This window comes from Oenanthe melanoleuca, chromosome 1A (genome assembly GCF_029582105.1).
Source record: "Oenanthe melanoleuca isolate GR-GAL-2019-014 chromosome 1A, OMel1.0, whole genome shotgun sequence".
Classification (NCBI taxonomy): Eukaryota; Metazoa; Chordata; class Aves; order Passeriformes; family Muscicapidae; genus Oenanthe; species Oenanthe melanoleuca.
The window spans coordinates 24,203,922-24,224,000 of NC_079334.1; the positions used below are offsets into that span (position 1 = coordinate 24,203,922).

The 20,079-nt window shown below is 36.4% G+C and overlaps 1 protein-coding gene across 3 annotated transcripts in view; it reads right to left on the reverse strand.

Annotated features, from left to right (window-relative positions):
* LUC7L2 (LUC7 like 2, pre-mRNA splicing factor) overlaps nt 1–20,079 on the reverse strand; it is a 28,917-nt gene that overhangs the window by 1,073 nt on the left and 7,765 nt on the right. Inside the window, exons 2-10 of one of the 3 annotated variants that reach the window (XM_056481870.1) lie at nt 19,661–19,731; nt 17,849–17,943; nt 8,859–8,957; nt 8,105–8,215; nt 7,294–7,437; nt 6,087–6,263; nt 3,972–4,063; nt 3,071–3,100; nt 1,990–2,184 (exon numbers count right to left, since the gene is read on the reverse strand). In XM_056481870.1, coding sequence (XP_056337845.1) covers nt 1,990–2,184; nt 3,071–3,100; nt 3,972–4,063; nt 6,087–6,263; nt 7,294–7,437; nt 8,105–8,215; nt 8,859–8,954 — 845 coding nt within the window. In that variant the 5' untranslated portion in view covers nt 8,955–8,957; nt 17,849–17,943; nt 19,661–19,731. The remainder of the gene's footprint in view (nt 1–1,989; nt 2,185–3,070; nt 3,101–3,971; nt 4,064–6,086; nt 6,264–7,293; nt 7,438–8,104; nt 8,216–8,858; nt 8,958–17,848; nt 17,944–19,660; nt 19,732–20,079) is intronic. The other 2 variants (XM_056481868.1, XM_056481869.1) reach the window with 2 other exon arrangements.

The following is a 20,079-nucleotide window of genomic DNA, read 5'->3' on the forward strand; positions in this document are numbered from 1 at the left end:
GAATTCAAGTTAGACATGGATTAGTAGCTATCAAACAGCACTCGGATTTTATATTTTTCTTCTTTTTCCATCCCGGCTTTAGATTTATATAAACAGAAGTGTATGAAAAGACATGAAATCATTCTACTCTCCTCCCTTTCCCACTTCAAAAGACAAGTACTTTGAGGTAGGATTTAATCTACATGTATTACAGAGCCCAGACTAAGTTCAACGTGCTTTACTGCATCTCTCACTTTCAGCCTCCACCTCCAAGTTTGCATTAACTGAAGTTGAGGAGAAATTTCTCATCTGCAGCCTCTAGTTTAAGAACAGTGTCTAGCCCTTCTCAGACTATAAATTATGAACTTAAAAAACACATTTAAAAACATGAGTTTGCTTAAAAGTAGGGGGAAATTAATTTGCATAATTCTGGAAGGGAGGCTCTATATGAGCCAAACACAAAGCAAATCTGGAATCTGTTCTACAACCATATTTTGTTGTAAGAATTAATCCTGGTGTGACTTTGAAAGGTTGGGGTAGTGTTCTTTTTAGATATTTTATTCTGATAATTAGGCATTTTCAAAACCTTTAAAATGAAGACAGAAATAACAAAAAATAATTGTTTGTTCAACAAACTATGTAGTTTTAAACTAAATTAGCTACCTGTATGGGAGAAAAATGGATTAGACATCCTCCTCTATATTCCCTCACAGACGTAATTAGGTCTGTTTTTAAAAAACATTCCATCTGTATTTTACCATGTACTGCAATCAAAAAATGTTCTAATTCAGACTTTTACAGAAAAATCATAACAGCTAGCCAATAATTTCCTAGTAGAAAAATTTGGTACTCTGGACAGTGAGACTGTACTCTCTTCATTTACAGAAAGTTCCTGTCACTTCACTTCCAAGCTTCAAAACTAAGTCTGCAAAATGCCCCTCTATTAATTTCCTTTTGTAAGCTTACAAAGAAGTGACCTTTCATGGTAGTTGCTCATCTGAAAAAGATTACTTTCCCTACAACGTAGTGTTTTGCAAGACTTAGTACTTGCAAAAAACACTGAGATCCACAGGCATTACCCTATTTACCACAAACATGTCAAAGAAGAAGAGAAGCTACATGTCAAATAAGAGCATCATCCTGGAGTTAGAATAACTGCTTATCAAGTATCTTATGCCCAAGTCCCCTGTAGAAGTAACAATGATTTAACTCCTGAAATAATTTGAACTGTAAGCCCTGCATGTGTGGCCACTTCATAACCTGACCTTTTATCTTCTTGCAGGTCAACAGTTTCAAGGTTTTAAGACTAGGCACCCTTTCACTGTACTGTCTTGAAGTATGCCACAGTGAGTAACCTATACAAGAAAGGAATCCTGTTTATGAGCAGACCTCCCTACCAAATGCCTTGTTGTGCAATCCCAACTCTTTTAAGTTATGGTCACCTCACTCATGTAAAACAAGCCAGCCAGTCCTCAGGAGCAGACAGAAACTGAATCTTTCAAAAGCAACAGCCCCAGCCTGCCCCCTGCAGTAATCTTTCCATGAGAGGTCCTTGCAAAACACAATCTTCTGATGCAGTGCAAAAAGTTTACTTTCAGGCATACCTTATCTTGTGCATTCACAACAGATTGGCTCTGGTGTTGGGAACAAGAGCCCAAGGGAAAATCTGAATGTACTGACAGTAAGATGACTGCTGATATCCCTGGGTTCAAATGAAAATCAGCTGTTTCACTTTCTATGCTGCACGAAACTGGTATTATCAACTTGACACCAATACTCTGTAGTATTAATCCAAAACAAAAATAATATATAGCCCTATTACTGTTACATAAAGAAAACACAGAATAAATCACTCTAGTGTGTCAAATCATAAATATGCTGAGGTTGTAACTGAAAGCTGAAACGCTCAAAATGTGTTGAAACTACTAAGTGGTAAGCATAAAGTTAATTTAGTGTGAAAATTCTCACAGTGTGTCAGGAAAAGCTATTTAATTCCAGGACAACACGCACCTCTTTTTGGAGCTGCGTTCTCGGCTCCTCTCCCTGGAGCTGTGCCTGCTTCGATGATGGCTGCGGCTCCGGCTGCGGCTGGTGGAGCGGGACCGGTGGCGGTGGCGCTTCTCACGGGACTTGGATCGAGTCCTCCTCTTGCGTTCCCGCGAGGCTGAGCGAGAGCGGTGTCTGCGGCGGTCTCGGGACCTGGATCTAGGAACAGATAGGGCTCACACCACACTGCTCTCCCAGCCACTCTCACCAGTGTACTGTGAGCACTGTACACTCTATGTGTAAGCACATCTGTGTGGAGAATGGCCTGCAGTGTTCAGAGCCATGGCATTGTCTGAGTCACAGGCAAACAGACAGGGGAAAGCAACATTAGAAAGGCTACAAACTCCTTTTTGACTAACGCAGACAATTTTGTAGTTAATTCATCACTGTATGGCTACAGCATAGCCAATTCAGGCTCCTGAAAGCAAATGAAAGTATGAAAAAAAATCTACTTCTTTACGTTTTAAACTAGTGTCTTTATCAGGCAAAGAAGAACCTCATGATGCAGTGACAGGAATCATCTGCCAGAAGCAATGTCCTTTAAAAACTGCACTATATTGTTCCCCATAGCTACAACCACAAAACTAATCTGGAAGGTTCTAGACACTATACAATTTTGGTATTTTCTTTTTTATTTTCTCCATACCTCACTGGTGACCTTCAACTGTGTGGATTTGAAAGAACACTCATACTATTTATGGGTGATCTGATGAGTTAACCTGGTGCTTAGGGATTCTGAAAACATGGGCTATCACCAAAAGGTATTAGCCATAAGCTTTTGTAAAGAAAAAGCAATTCTCTGTGTTTTAAGTGTAACTTGGGACATGAAGCTGCATTGTAATAGCCACAAAATAGATGTAGATGTACAAACTCAGTAGCATGGTGATCAATAGTGTACAAACACACAGAGAGATGACTATGTAACAGAAAGCTTTGTTTATAAAGATGGACATCTTAAACTAACAGTGCTAGACAGACTTAAAATGTTCCAGCTTGTGAAAGGCTAACTTCACCGCTGGTATTCCTTGTCTGCAGATTTATATACCTTTTGGCATGCTTGCTGTGGGATCTGGACCTGAAATAAATGGAAAATAGTAATTTTTCTTAAGAGAATCTCACTATCAAATAAAGTGCAATTTAGAAATAATAAACCAGACTAGTTGACCTGTTACTGTATTTCTTGTTTTAGTAGCAAGTATTTAAAGGCCTTTTATTTGATGTCAACATCTTTGTAAGATGTTTATCAGGAAACACATTCCTGTTTTGTGTTGGTTGTGGTTTTTTTTAAATTTATTTTTGAGACTACTCTACTAGAAGGTCAGAAGATTATCTAACCAGTTTTTTAACCTGCATCCCTCCCACAGAAAAAGCTTGCAGTTAAAGGCAGTATTCCCTTATTTCCTGTCAGGCAAATAGCATCAAATTGCAACAGATTTCAGAAATTCACACTGTTAACCTCTGAAACTTAACACATTGAGAGATCTGCAGCTCAAGTTCCATTCCACTCTTGCCCCATCAGGCCTGGAAGTTACTTCACAGAAGAACTGGGAACTGATTTCCTTAATCATACATTCAACTATTTCCAATAAGGAAAATTTCTAACATCTCTGAAGAAAATTGCTAAGAGATGTAAGGAGCTCATGTGTGTATAAGCTCACATCTGTCAGATCTCAAAACAAGGTACACACCTGAAAATTATCTCACTTAAAGGCCCTTTGTTCAAATATGTAGAGACAATACCATCAGGAGTTTTTAAAAAGGCATTTTATGAGAACAATTTCATGTTTTAAGATTTAGAATAAAATTCCATCTCAATCCTTCTATGTTTCCAAGGTATGCAAACTACTGTAATTCTGCAAATTTAGAAATGTGCATGAACTGTATCAGAGTTTTCTTAAGAAAAATAAATAGGTCATACTGTATATGCAATTAAAACAGATCCCTACCTCCTTAGTTTCTCCCTTTCTTCTCTTTCCCTCTCCTCTCTACGTTTCAGGCGTTCCTGATTTCGTTTCTCCTGTTTATCAGCCACAATCCTCTGAAAGTAAAAGAATATGTTAAGTTATATTAAAACATTTCTCACATGAAGGTGTTATAAAAACAATCTAGACAGTTAACATTCAGTTAACATGGAGTTTCCCTCAGGCATATCCCCTTTCCCTTGTGCAAATTATTCCCACTCTCTTCCTCAGTATATATATATACATATTTTATTTTTTTTCTTGAAGAAACAGGAGTTATTGCAAAAGAGCTGCATGTAGGTGTTACACAAAGACCTGAAATATGCAGAGTTAAATATTAAGTTTTTAATAAAGGGGAATTCATAACAGTAAGACACGCCTTTAATGTGAGAGTTTCCATGCCAATCCTATCATATTTTGGACACTGAGGAAAGGCAGAAAGGAATCAGAACCAGGAGAGTTAATTGTTTCTTAAAGGACTTGGTTGGGCCAACACCTAAGTTTTGAGGCTACTTGTTTCTGTATTATGACTGTGAGACAAAGTTAGAGCGGATGCTTCAGCTGGTCGTCCCTAGGGTGAACTCGCTACTACTGGGGACAAGGCACGCTCAGTAGAGGGCCCTCAGATGTGGAACTCACAACTGGAGATCTGGCCAAACCCAAGTCTTGCCACCTTCTGGACATGATGCAAGAAATTCAACTCTTTGTAAAGACCTTCTTCTGAGAGGTGGAATTGCCCCAGCAGCATCTTGATTAGATCTCTGAGGAGAGCTCTGAGGAAGGAGGGGATAGTTATTGTTTTCTTTCTTTATTAGCAAAGCACTTTGAAAGATTAACTTATTGATGCTTTGGGAATGTGAAATAGTTATCCATGCATATTTTGTTCCAAATGGTGTAAATAATTAGTTATTTCTACCCTTTATGTCAAATTATATCTGTACTTCCTTGTACAACATCAGCAATTTAACTACAAGCAAGGTTTCTTGATCAAGTGACTCTTTGCATAATTTCACGGAGGGATGAAAGGAAGCACACACGACCTGTTCTAAGCATCTAAGATTTTAATTACACCAGCTACAGTAAGGAGCCTAAATTGCCAACATCATCAACACGAAGAGTTGGGCTCTCCAAAGCGTAATTCACAGTATCCATGCAAGATAGCTGGAATATTACAGAACATAAACCAAGTCCATTTATTCAAATCCAGTAGCAGCAATTTCTGCCCTTAGAACTTCAACCAATTTAGCTACTGTCTTTAGTGATTTCTACAGTTAAAATGCTTAATTGAGCCGTAAACTCCATAATATGTACATTAAGGTCATAAATGGCATCAGTGTTCAAATCCATCTTCTTGAAAACTAGAAGCCCAGATTATCATTCCAGTAAGTCTTTCTTCCAGCATATGATTTCTGGTCAAGATAGGTTATAATATTCCAACTGGATTTCAAATGTTCAAGATATAGAGAACATGCAACCTTCCCATAACAATTATTTCTGACTTCAAGATACACATAATCTGGTATTCCCACTTTGAATAGCTACAGCCATGAATAACTGGATTCTATTCAAAGTAATTTCCTAATCTTTGTCCAGGTAAAATAACAAATTGAGTTTTAGTTATTCACCATACAGCAGGTTTTTTGAGTTCCAAGCATTTCTTTACATTTTTTGGAAAACTTTTCAAAGTGTTATTATCCTCCTTACTACATGCTCTCCTATTTTCAATGGTCTCCTTATTACTTTTAGTCAATCATCTGGCTAAACGCAAAGTTCATTTGGCTCTCTTCTGTGACTGCCAAGTATGTTTCAACATTGCTATTGTTCACTTGAAATACATTCCTCCATTTTACAATGAGATTCAAGTTCTTTCTTCCCAAGATGTATTACTTTGAATGTGTGTTTTAATCTACCTCAGTGCAAAAGAGGTCATCTTACAAATCTATCCAGGTAATTGATGCTAAATTAGAATGTTTAGTGTTTTTAGGCTAATGAAATCTGGAAGTTTAAAGTGATATGAAAAAAATTTCACACCCACACAGAGAAATATGCCTGGCAAATAATTAAGTAGAAGCACACACAAAAAGTGTAAGAATGATTTACCCTGAGTTCCTCAAGCTTCTCTCTTATTTCAATAAATCCCAAATGTAGTTTTCCTCCAAAGTGATCAGCAAGTCGTCGGTCATTGTCATGAAGACCAAGATAAGCTGAGCACACTTCACAAACCCGTAGCTTCTGCTGCTGAAAGCTAGAGGCAGGCATAGAATTTCTGTATACTTCCTAGAAAAGAAAAACATTTGCTGTTGCTTCAAAATGCACATAAACACAAGGATGACACTTTACCAAAGATACAATACAAATAACCAAATTCAATGTACACCAGAACAGCCTTTAGTTACGTCACACTATTCATACATCAACTGTCTCACTAAGATCAAGGCATGTTTCCTTATTTTGAAAACTGAATATATTTAAAAACAGGACATCAGCAATTGGTTTTGCAAGCTAGTTGGGTTATTACTTCCTTAAGATTACATTACATAGAAGGATGAGCAACTTTTTCATTTACAACAATGAATACACATTCACACTACAATTACTATGTTGAAGTATTATGAAAATACGACATTTTAAAATTCTGAACCCCATTTAAACCACTTCTAGTTTCCTGAGAAATCTATCTGCATTTTAGACAATAATCAAACACATTATCTGAGCAAAATTTACCTAAAGACATTCAGATGACAGACTGGCAAGACTGCCAGCAATCCTTCTGGGTACTATTGAAACAACTGCAGATACTGATTTCTAGAAATTTCAGTATCTTTGTGTAATACAATACGGAAAAGCTCTTGGTGAGTTGTCACCTGGACATTACAAGGGTTATTTTGACTTTTCTGATACACTAGAACATGAACTCTCTTTTAGTGAAGACAATGGCTCACATCACTGAAGCTTTCCAGCACGAGGTTACAACAGGGTTGCCACAGTAAGAGCTGTGAGACCAAACCAGGTAAGTCAGTGTAACCATAACAGCCACAAATGTAGTGTCCACAGATACAACTGACCAATACAGCCAAACTAAGATAAATGAATCATTTGTGGGAGGAAGTATAATTTTAATGGTATAGGAGCGTATTGAAGGGTAGAACCTTTAACTGTACAGGATGCCACAAAGCAATTCCTTTAGTTTTATATGTACTGATTAACTAAGGAATTGACAAAGATGTCTTGCAATACACAGAGGCCAAGCTATTTAATATTTGACCCTGCCCTCTCCATCCCCTCAAGCCTTACACAATCAACTTACTTCTGCTTCTCTCTTCTTTACCCGAGCCTTCTCCACTTCATCCATTACTTTTTGAGATTCTTCCACATTCCCATCAGCTCCAAGCTGTTCTACTTTGGCCAACAGTTTCCCGATTTCTTCATTCAATTCATGAACTCTTTCAGCCTTAAAAGATAAGAAAAGGCTTAACACAGAAAATACTTTTCATTATGGAGAACAATCTGAACTACTATTGTGTTATGATATATGAAAATTAGAAGGAAAAAATGAAAGGAAACACACAGAGAGAACTTCTCCAGCTAGAAGTGAAACAGAAAATGCCTCTCTGCAAAAAACACAGAAAAAGGCTAAGTTACAAGTCTATGTAAAATTCCAGAAGACAATTTTGTTCAGAAAACTTCAAGTAATTCACACTATTTTCTATACCAGTCTTGAAAAATTAATATTTGTACAACCATTCCTCATAGCATTTGAATATATGTGTGCAGAAAAATTATAGGGTTTTCTTCATTCAAAAAAGATCTAAAGAAAAGGACATAAATTTTGTTTACTTTATAGATGAAGTTTGGATCAAAAAGTGTAAGAATTACTAATATTTCTGTAGCATGGATTCAGAGTCAAGTTTCCTGAGGTCAAAGATATCAGAAAGGTCTCTTTCCTCTGTTCTCTTCTGTGCCTTAAAGGCAGATTTAGGAAGGACAGAGAAAATGTATTACTTTTTCTCCTTCTTCAGTATGAATTCTCAGATTTGATGTATTTTCAAAACTTGAAACTGGCTCCTTAGAAAAACCAGCCACCAAAAAGACAGCAGTAACTTGTCTGACATACTTACTTTAGCTGCAACTTCAGCGCTGATCTCTTCTTGAGTTTCTGCTAGTCTTTTCTTAGCCACTTCTGTTCGCCGGTCACAGTCTGCAATAAATGACTGCAGGTGGTCCATTGCCTAAAACATCAGTAAGAACAAGGATCAATGCTGTCAACAATATAAATATTTCACTAGCTATAAGATTTCTGTTTATTAATGCTTCACTTTCACAAGATTTCATTAATAATTAGTGAAACAATAATCTAGCAGTTTATGCTGACTAATCACACATATTCATACAAATGTTTTAAAAAATTATAGTCTACACATTGTCATAGCTTTTGTCCTAGCAAAGACTAACTTCCTAGTTGGGATTTCAAAACAAAACTATAGTGTATGGAGACACAGTATATGATTTGTTTTCTCCAACACCAAATGACTTTCTTTGTTAAGTGTAGAATTTAAAACTATCTTCAAAGCATACATAGCTTAAACATTTGCTTGCTATTTGACAATACTAAGACAGCACCCAGGTTTATCAAACTCTGAGAGGCTTTTAACAGCTCTGTCTAGAGATGACTACCAAGACAAATCAGCATATAATCATGAAGAGGTAAATATCTTTCATGTAACTGTGCCAAGAGTTTGTCTGTCTCTTTAAAAAATTACTTTTCAAAAGTCTTCCTTCAGTCTGTATCAAAACTCAACATGTATTGCTCAATTTATCCACCTCAGTACACAAACTAATGTTTTCTCTCCACCATTAAGACAAAATACATACATCAAGCTCAAAGAAGAAATCTTGATCTTTGGATGCTATTTCATAGTCTGCCCTTAATGCCAGGTCATGCACTTTGAGGCATTCTCCAAGGTCCATTCTCTGAAAAGACAAAGGCAATGTGGTTTAACTTTTCAGAAGTAACACAAGGAATAAGGTTAGAAAGATTTTCTTTAACAGTCAAATATTCTGAAGCAAGATATCTCCACTGTGGTAATGAGACTTTAACAAAGCTATAACATGATACCAGGTCTTTGATAGACGTGCATGAACCAGGAAATAACAGCAGAGAGAATGAACAGCTTATCTTACAATGATGGCTGCTTGCATAACAAAGTATCTTTAATGCCTGCAAAAAATGCTATTTTACTGGAAGTTCAAAAAAGTGACTGAACTGGAACATCATGTATTGAACTTTAACAGTGTAGTACAGCCAAGTTCCACAAAAACAATGGGCAATTAAATGGCCAAATTCTCAACCTAAACCTGTCTGCACACTCCACGATAATGTGCTCCCATTATATTTATCATCTGAAAGCTACAACCACAGCACAACTGTAAGTGCTGCTTAAAAAACATTCTTAAAGTGTTTCAAGTAAAACAACCAAAAGTCAAATCCCTGCAAAACATTTTGCAAATGGGGGAAGATGAGCTGAATGTTGGACTATGTTCAAGAACCACGGAAGAAAAAGAACAGATATTTCAGTTGTAATCTAAAACTGTACTAGAAGGGGCAGGAAGGAAGCATGAATGTAAAAATTAAGTAGGCTGCATCACTTATCAATGTCACTGAGAAGAGTGCCCAGAATCTTACTGGGTAACAACTACCTTTTTAAACTGAATTTTGCATAGAAGACAGCACAAAAAATTCTAATTCAGTCTGTTCATGGCAAGTCTGGTGACCAAGACAGAGCAGGATGCACTTGACAAAAAACAAATTAAAAAACTCCACCCACAACCAACCACCAAAAACCCCCAAACCAAAAACCTAAACCACCATCCCCAACCAATTTGTAATGGAAACAAAAGTGAACCCAAAGCAGCCTCTCAGCAAAAGTACAGACTGATGTATAATCATTGGAAGTGATTATTATTTACATCTTAAAACCAGCTTACTTGAAACCAGCACAGTTTCTACTAAGTCTGCTCTTGGCACTGCTCTCTTAATATTAAGAAGAATTAATCCTTTCTTAACATTAAAAGCACATGATGAAAACTGAACTCTGATGGAAAAAGTTGTTACTGTTGTAGTTAAATAACAATTAAAAACCCTAATCTAAAATAATTAATAACTTACATTGTGAGTTTTGTAAATAGAAGATGAATGTTAACTCAGAACGTCCTGCAAGCCAAATGAGTGAAGGTTTTGCTGGGTTTCTGTTTGTTTTTAATAAATAAAATACTTGGATTTTAGTAAACAATCCAAGCCTCGTAAGTATAGTAAAATAAACTCCAATTATTTTAGTCTTCTCAAATTTTACTTAGACTTCCAGTGAAACCATTAAAGTAATTTTATGGAAGCTGTTGGTTTATTTATGAAGAAGTTTCAGATAGAGAAAAAAACCCCCATATCGGTAAAATAAAGAATTTTGAACTTGAAAAGGTTTTTCATAAACTGCATTCATTTAAACCCCCTTCAGCCACCCTAAATGTTTTCTGGAAAACATTTGATTGCAATAGGGAACATCTGACTGCAATGATAAAGGAAAAGATTAGCTTTTCCTTTTGCAACTATACAGGACCTCAGCAATTTTGTTAACTGATGCAAATCCACAAAGACCTTGATGCTGAGCAATGTATTATAGATGTCTCTTTCCAAGTCATGCTGATGTTATTTAAACTGAAGCATTTTTTTCTGGAAAGTACTTAAATACTAGGAGAGCAATATGAAAGAACTTTTAAAAATTATCTGAAAATTATACACTTGAAAATTACCCTAAAATTGTGAAAAAATTGACTTCATGCTGATTCATCTCTTGTACTGAATAAGGTCTTCAACTGAAACTCAAGGTCAATTCTGTTTGAAGTGAGGCACTTAAGTTATAAAAGCACAGATAAGGTCAGTGACGCACTTCAATAGGTCTGAATACAATGATAAAAAGCCTGAAACACATCCACCACAGCACAAAATCCTCCACTATTTTAAGACACAATTGTATACACTTTGAATAAAAGCATGAAATAAAATTACATCACACACTAAAAACCTCCAGAATTCAGGTAACACTATTGTGACACTTTACATGTGTTTTATGCTTCTTTCTATCTATTTGGATTGGATTTAACCTCCACAAAACAGTACATTTTCTGATTTCTTTGCCTCTTTCTGGGAATTGTAAATCCAAAGCCCGAAAGGATAGTAAATAGTCTGAGCCAGCATTATTACTGAGAAACATTCTATCCTCCCCTTATTCCTGTGCTGACCCACTCCATGCTGGCTCATCTGCCTGTGCTGTTGAACACCATCTGGGTAGTGACTGGGTAAAAAATATCTTAGCAAACCTAACACAGAGGCAAATTTTTCACTAGTGTACCTTTGTCCAACTTGTTGAGCAGCCATACAAACAATGAGCTGACAATATGTAGGGGACAAGACAGTAATGGACTCAAGAAGCTGGGGTCTCTTACAGTATCAAGATGGCAAATTCAAAAGCTATTGAAAACATTCAGTAATGTTAGTGAAAATTTTGAGGGACAAGGAGTATGTTATAGAGGATTCCTTTTTGTTAGATACCTCAATCACAACAGAAGAAATTTTGGCTCTCCTTCCCCCCTCTGACCTAACAGGACAGCCTGATAAATACTCACGTGGAGTAACAGAGAGCAAGAAAAAAGCAGGTACAACACAAAAGGATTCTTTATTATTAGTTTTGCTGCTGAAGAAATTACACTGTTGTTGGAACTGCTCCTTAACACTGCCAACACTAGTCCTGGGTAATCCTTTGAAAGTCTTCACAGAAATATTACTACAAAATGTCCTTCATAAAAGTTCCGTGAGCAAACCCCAACGTAGAGACATAAAAAACCCACCACGTTTAAAACTCTTAAATAAGTTTGCATATTAAACACAAAAACAGGCTACAAAGCACTTCTGCTGGTGTAAGTTACGCAACATCAAGCAAAGACAACTCATCTTGGAGATGATTCATTACCATCAAAAGTCTATGTTGGATCATGACTGCCAAGAACCTTAACAAGCACAAAGCAGCTTGTACTATAATTTGGCTCATGGGTAGCTGCAAAGTAGATGGGCAGCAGATGAAAATGGACAGAAGATACAGTAAGACACATTATTTTCCTTTTGTACAAGTCCACCTTGCAATATATGGTGCCAAAACATGCCCTCTCCCCAGAGACAAAGAACAAGCATTGGTATTCTGCCATTTTAAAGATCAATCACATCTGAAACAGAAGATGGCTAGGAGGGAGAGTCATGCTCAGACACTGAGTTAATGGAAGGCTTAAAAAGAACAAACACTGTTCCTCACTGTCAGTACACTGACTTTCAGGCAGACTTACACTACTTAAAAGTGATTTACAGAGCAGTTCAGATGAACAACACAAACAAAGAAAGGTGAAAATATCCAAGTCCCTAAACTAGACATAAGTGAAGTTCATTGAGTAAGCTAAGCCATGCTTTGGTCTTTTTGCAGTTTTTTGCACTTTTACTGAAATGAAAACCTGAAGAAAAGCAAAGAGAAGAGTCTTTTACTGCTGAAGATTAGTCTAGGAAATCACATCCTTTTGTTATTGCTGAATTCTGCTTAAGAAACTAGTGCCCTCTAGTACTTGCTGACCATTTTTTGCAATACCTTTTTCTTTGTGTTCGATGGGCAATTAAAGCTGCTTGGTTTGCCAGAGCTGAGGTTTATAAAACTGGTCTTTCATCCCAAAAAACTTTGTATTGAAATGATTTAGTAATCATTTTTGTCATCCCATCCACAAAATACATAGAATGCCTTTGGTATAATAAAAAAATATGGATTACATACTTTTTGTTCACATAGTGCTGCTTCAATCAAATCAGGTAAAAAAAAAAAAAATACCACATGAATTAAGTATAAGATGAAAAGGAAGAGCTGGCCAAGGATCTGGCAACAGACAGTCTGTAGAGTTGACAGTCTAAATAAACGTGCACTCTGAGTAGCTGACAAATAACTGAATAGGAAACTAAACTCTGATGTGATGCTGTTTCTGGAATGTGAAATCAAGGTGAAGTTTTTCCCCTTTTCTTTTTCAGCTCTTGAGCTACCTACTTTCCTAGCAAAATTCTCATTTTGGCACTTTTTACAACCGCTGTGTTCCGCTGGCATCAGAAATTTGATTACTGAAAATACCTTATACAAACGGCAGAATGAGCACAGAAAAGCTAAAAGTACTTAAAACACAAAGGGCTGATGTTGAGCCAAATGTGACACAGCACAAACTATCAAATACTTCTAAAAACAGCAGGTATCTTTGACAGGTTTTTAAAAGAAGATACTCTGGGCAGTGTTTATATAGATATTTATTTTTAGATATAAAGATACCAAAGCAGTTCACACTCAGCAAGAGAAGAATTTTTGTTTGTTTGTTTGCTTAGAAAGATCAGACGTTGCTGAAAATTGATATTGGAGGAACCAGACCTCTTCCTTTGCCAAACTGTCAAGGCACTACCAGGGTCTGTATGAGAACACTTACTACTGATAAAAAGAAGCTGAAGACAGACTCTTGGCTGAAATCTTCCTTATTATGGAACTCATTCTTCAGCTGTACTAACCATTTTACTTTGAACAGATTTCTAGACTTGTGATAAACCCCATCTTTTTTGTAAGCAACACTTGTTTAGAAGGGGATTTAAGTTCTCTGACTCCACTAATAGTTAAATTTGTAGGACTTCACTAGCAAGAAAGAAATGCTGAGCAAAAATGATGCAGAAATTATTAAGTTGAAGTCCGTAGTAACCACTGAATTCCAGGTATCTTCTGAAGTATAATACTTTTTAAAAAAAATGTTTCTCCATGAAACCATATGCTTACTTAAGACTTCAACTTCTTAGAATAATTCTTCACTACCGAAACTATCAGCAACCTTTCTTATTATCAAATGAGATATTTGAGTGTTTACATAGTATTTGTTCTTACTGCCTGACTGTAAAATATATTAACACTGAGGCTGATAAACGTGCAGAAACTAACGACCACCCCTTCACCTCAATAAATTAAACCCATTAAAATGGAACGTGGTACAATCAGTTCACCTTCCTGATGCTGGCCGAAGAAACTAAGAATACATTTCAGGAGACTGACATGATCACTTGAGAGGACAACAATGCACTTTACAATTCATCACCACTGGGTTGAAGGCTTCAAAGGAGGTAGCTTATGCAAGCCTAATTTAATTTGATTTGCTAAGCTGAAGCAGTTCACATGACTGAATCAGTCCTGAACTGAAAAGCTGATACCCTCAGACACAATGCCTTCTAACAGCTTCGAATGTTTTCTCTAGAAGTACAATATAAAATCACAGTCACACCTCAACATCAAGTTTTAAGCATGCAAATAGTTGCAAAGCCAGTGGGACTGCTGCCAAATAAATAAACTATAGATTAGAACTCCTTACTAGCACCTATCTGCACAAGTGTGAACTATCCAAACTTCTCTTACACAGTAAAACAAGATAGACAGTACTTTCAGTGAGCCTAAATGGATTCAGGCCACTGTGAGAGGGATACCCATCGGCAGGTGAAATCCATCTTTTCCTAGGCTCCACTGTCCAGATACCTTCTGACTTCAGTGCAATCTTTAACATGCAGCTCCTCAGCTGAAATCTAAATTTAGATATCTTAATCTAGAGCTGAATTCCACTCCTAATAAGATTAAAGTTAATAATGTATTCAAGTATATTGCTAAACCAAGGTCTTGATTAATGTGGTTTTAGTCAGTAAGAGTTCTGAAGAGCTGCATGCAATAAATTTAGGAGCATCTAAAGATATGCTTAACTGCAGGGTGAGCCAACAGAGACTATTTTCAGGTCTGTAATAAATGAAATACAAGAAGTAAATTTTCTCAACAAATACACTTAAATACAAAGTTAATTCACTGAGCAGATAGTTTCTGAACCATCATTTGCAAGACCACATATAGTATCTGTGAAACTTTTTTCATCAGGGAAGCACAATCAAGTTTGAAAGCCAGATTAATGCAGAAGTGTTGGGATTTTCGAAGACAGCTACTGGGTTACAACTGTTCAGGACATTGCTACTTAATAATAACCTTATTAAAGATATTAGTTTTAAATCTTCCTACCTTGTCATTTTCATTAGTACTCTGCTATTCATTCAGAAATATACAAAGATAGAGAAAGGATACACATCTTGTAAAACCTGCAGAAGACAGCACAGACCTTACTTACATCCAGAGAATATTGCTTAACACGTTTGTACCCTTATGGGGGAAGTCATCTGACTCCTACGTATACAACTTCAGTCCCCAATCTCATAATATGGATAAGCAAACATTTTTGTAAAGAAAAAAACCAAACACCCACAAACAAAAACCAAAAAACTCACAAATCCTATCATCGGCAATCATTAAGGATAAAAGTAACAGTGTTAACCCTGTAAGGAAAAAAAAAAAAATTTGCTAGCTTTAAGTAGGAAAATTATTCAGTGTCTAATCAGTCAAGATTTACAAAGTCTTACTAAATTCTCATTATAAAATTTTCAGCTCAAAATGAATGAGCAAACTCTTAAACCACTGACTTATATATGCAAACTAGTGTCCAAGTGATCATTAATACAAAATCACCTCCACCAGACAGACACTTCTGACTGCTTGTCTTGAAATTTCCAAGTCTACAAAGCCAGAAACTTAACAGCACAAAAACATATCCATAAATAAAATCCCTAAACAAAAAAAGTATACACACACTACCTTTACCGATACATACTGCAACCTGAGGAACACAGGTTTTTATTGTCAAGGGAAATCAAAGCCTTTGCAGAGTTTTGGGAATTTGGCCATTAAGGGAAAGAACACACTAAAATAACAGGGCCTACTCATATGAGTCACTTTGTTTGTCTTGTGCTATCTGTGAATGTCCTCCTTGAGTGCCTTTGAAAGAGTGGGTGGACTAAAGATGTACAGAAGTCTGCATTTTGCAGACAGGAACAGTAACGAGCAGTACCTAGGAATTGTAGATCATCCTATGACAAACAAAAGACAATTCATATCCAGTATTTTACTGATAATCTAGCCAATGTAGAGACTTAACCTCATAAAATGTACCCAGAGAACTTACACTTTCAGGAGCATTCAGGGACTTGAATTTGAAAAAAAAATCACTCAACTTTTGTTACTATAGGTCTTGAATGCGAAGATGCATCAAGACCTTCCTAATCAAAACTCTGGAGAAAACTTCACAGTCATTATCTAAATCAGTGACAAACTGTTCAGTAAGAGTCCATGCTTCCTGCCCTTTTAAAAACTGCTGTTAAGAGAGAAGGTCCATTCCTGCAGATCTATGACCAGGCAAAGAGCAGAACATCACACGGCCCAGGTAAAGCCTGTCTCCCCTTTTTACTTTCACTAAAAGGATTAAACTAGTCACTGCTTTTCTGCACCCACATTTACACTGTGGAACACATTTTCTGGTATGATGGCTAATTTCATGAAGAAGGCAAAGACTCATTCTCTAAAGAAGCAGTTTCATTTAGTGTCAAAGAGCTGCAGCAGAATCTGGTATGAGGCTGAAGAAAACTTCTAGTGAGGTCTTAAACTGTGTCAGCTGCCCCAGCCTACACAACTGACCTGCAGTGTAAGAGGCACTGCTGCACGACACCTATAACTTTTATAGTTATGACCAAGGCTTTTGTATGTTTTGATGGCAGTATGTCACAAACCTCCCCCAAGCAGGAGTTATTTTGCTCACCACACAACCAAAGCACCATCCAACATAACAGATGGGAGAAAAGAAACAGTGTTCTCCCTTTTTCCCCATTTTGTTTGGACTGTAATGCACAAAACAATTCAAAATAAAACTATATATACATTGATACACAATACTGCTCCAAATAATCCTTCAGACAGATTTTCCAGCACCTATTTTCCCCAGGGCCAAAGGGTAACAAAATGTGCCAACATCAGTGAAAAAAGCTACCTTAGCAGCATTAAGAACAGAAGGCAAGTGGGACTCTGTATCATACTATATCTCTCTATCAATTATTCTAATCATCAAACATTAGGTTAAATAATCAATGAAACATTACTCATGTGCCTTTCACAAAAAATAAGCTACCTTAAACATGGATCACAAGGTAAAGTACAAGAACACTGATAAAACTACTGGCATGTGTCAAAGCCCATTGTTTCCTATGCTCAGTTAGTGGAACTTCTTCTCCAGCGTCCATAAAAGCCCAAGTCAAATGAGTTACTAATATGCCATAAATGAAGATTAAATATTACTTTAGAATTTATGACAATGTCACAGTAACTGGATATTGTATAGTGTCACTATCATATTAAACTGATCTCAACTTTTAGAAATTAAATTATTTGAACTTTCAATTATTTTCATTAAAGTACTTCTAAAGAGAGAAAATCTCTGTACTTCTCTATACTAATACATGTGGAATACTTTCCCACTACAACATGCATTTTTAAGAAAGTTACTTCTTAACTTATGCATACAATATATTTTATTTTTTTCTATTACTTGCAACTGTACCACTGTAAGGCCACTTTGCTATAGTGCAATTCATGTACGTAACATTATGTGGCATTTCATGTTACAGTAAATGATGAAATTTGGGTAATAATTAGCATATAGAACAGAAGAATTCTAAAAATTAACTTCAGAACCCATAAATTAGCTGTGTATGACAGTTCCTCTGAACTACCAGAGAGTGCTAGATAGTTCCTGCAAATCGTGACATTTAAGGAAATACTACAAAGAACAAATATCATTCAATTTCTCCACTTTTATCTAAATAAACATGAGATTTAGCTACATACAGTTCCAGAGAGCACATCATGAGGACAGCAGTTGAGAAGGTGGCTCTTGCACACTCGGTCATCACTGAATTTGATTCGCTGACGGGTTGTGTCACCTGCAATATAGAAATCAGCACATTCCAGGTCAGAAATCTGCAGCAATCAGACACATTCTGCAGGCTACATGCAAAGCGTTAACAGTGCCCTGTCACATACTGAAGGTCTATGGGAACTAGAACTCAAAACACGCTATGCTTCTTTGTCAAATAACACCAAAAACACAAATGTGTTTTAATGCTCTATAATGCTATTTAAAAATCCTCTGACACTTCCCCTTCAAAAATGCAGCAGGGAAAGTGCTTGAAACAAGAAAGTCAGTATTAGCTTAAAATCACTTTGATACAATAGCATTTGCTAAATGAGCTATATAATGCTCTGTTCAGACTTTGCATGAAATAGTGATGTATTTCTAGGCAAGAATTAGCATATCAAAGCAGCCTCATAAACACAAAATGATACACATTGAGTCTTCACCAAATCCCACCTGATACTCATTTTATGATTTTGCTCTTGGATGCAATGCACCCTTTAACATCTGATGGGAGTAGCATAGAGAGTTGACAGAAGAATGATTTTAAATGCTTACAAACCTGAAAAAAAAAGATGAGTCAAACATATGGGCATAGCCTATATGCAAAATATTTTCGATATGCAAAATATTTTCGAGGTGTTTGCATATCTCCACATGATAAACCTTTTTTCCTTTTTCTTCTACATGCAGTTTGTTGGGCTGGAACATCTTAATTGTATCTTCATTGTGGCAGGTTGCAGCTCCTGCATCAGCAGAGGCATCAACCTGACCAGACTGAGGTCCAATTGTGAGTTTAAATAACCCCTTCTTGAAGCAAGACCTGAAGTCTTCAGAACAAAGTAAACAGCTGGTATTCTGGGGATGAGGGCTGAACATGTTTCCCTTTGAGTCATAACATAATTGTCACTGTTTGAAATTCAGAAGAGATCCCTGCAATGGCTCTTCTCATTAAAACACAGGCATGATAAAACACCTCAAACTCTCTAAGGATGCAGCCTTTTTTTTTTTTTTTTAAACATAACAATTTGATATGATCTCTTATCATTGAAAACCTACTGGTGAATTACTGAAGCAAGAAGGGCTGCCGGGAGAAAAGTGACATACAGTGAGCTCAGATGGCAGCCTTTTCCATTTCATCGAATATTTTAAAGAGTGTAGATATGTTTTGCAGTTATTGAAGTTTTTTTTATGGCTTCATGATTTGAAACTCTAAACTAGATTTGAGTCTCTTAAACAATTTAAGAAGCCATATTCATTACTGAGGTTAACTACAGAGAGGAATAAAAAACCCATATCATTTTAGACAAACCTTTCTTGCTATTATGTAATCAGATTTAAAAATATCCGTTCTATGGATAGGATGCTAATATATAACATTTTCAGATGGGCCATGTTTCAGATTATTGAGTAAACAAAAGCCTTCATAAACAACACATGCTTAATTTGCCTGCAGGATACAAAAGGTAAAACCTGTAACTCACACAGCAAAGAGCTTCAAAGCAGTTCAACAATAGGTTTTCTAGAGAGCAACCTTACTGCTTGGTTATACCTACCTAAAATTTAGAGTAATCCTTTTGTAATCATGCCTGCTACTGCAATAAAGAGTTTTGCACTTCTTTTTTTTTTTTTTTTTTTTTTTTTTTTTTCCCTTCCTTTTAGGAGGTGGATCTTTATTTTTTTAAACACATAACTGCGTTTGTTCCACATTCATTAACACATCTGAAAAGTTATTGATAACTCACGGCTCGGCGAATGCGGGGCCTTTCTGACACTCCCTTGCAGATTGATGTAGGCAGGCAAAGATACATTGAACCTTTATAAATAAAACAAGGGGCCAGATTGTTCAGTTTGTATAGAATAATAGACTCTGCCAGCAATTTTAACACAGCATCTAGAAATACATGTTGACTGTAAGATTCTTCTATATAAAGACACATCAACAGAATAAAGTACTTCAATAAAACCCCACAGCTGATGGCCTAATAGTACTAACCTATCAGGAGTCAAGGTGTTACCAAGACCAGAAAATTGCTGAAAAACTCAGGTTCCTTAAGTAAAGTTGGCAAACAGTATTTTCAGACATTACCTCCAAATAGCTTTTTCCACACATCTACCACAACTAAGTACTGATACTACAGCTGAAATACAGTCTTTTTTTCAT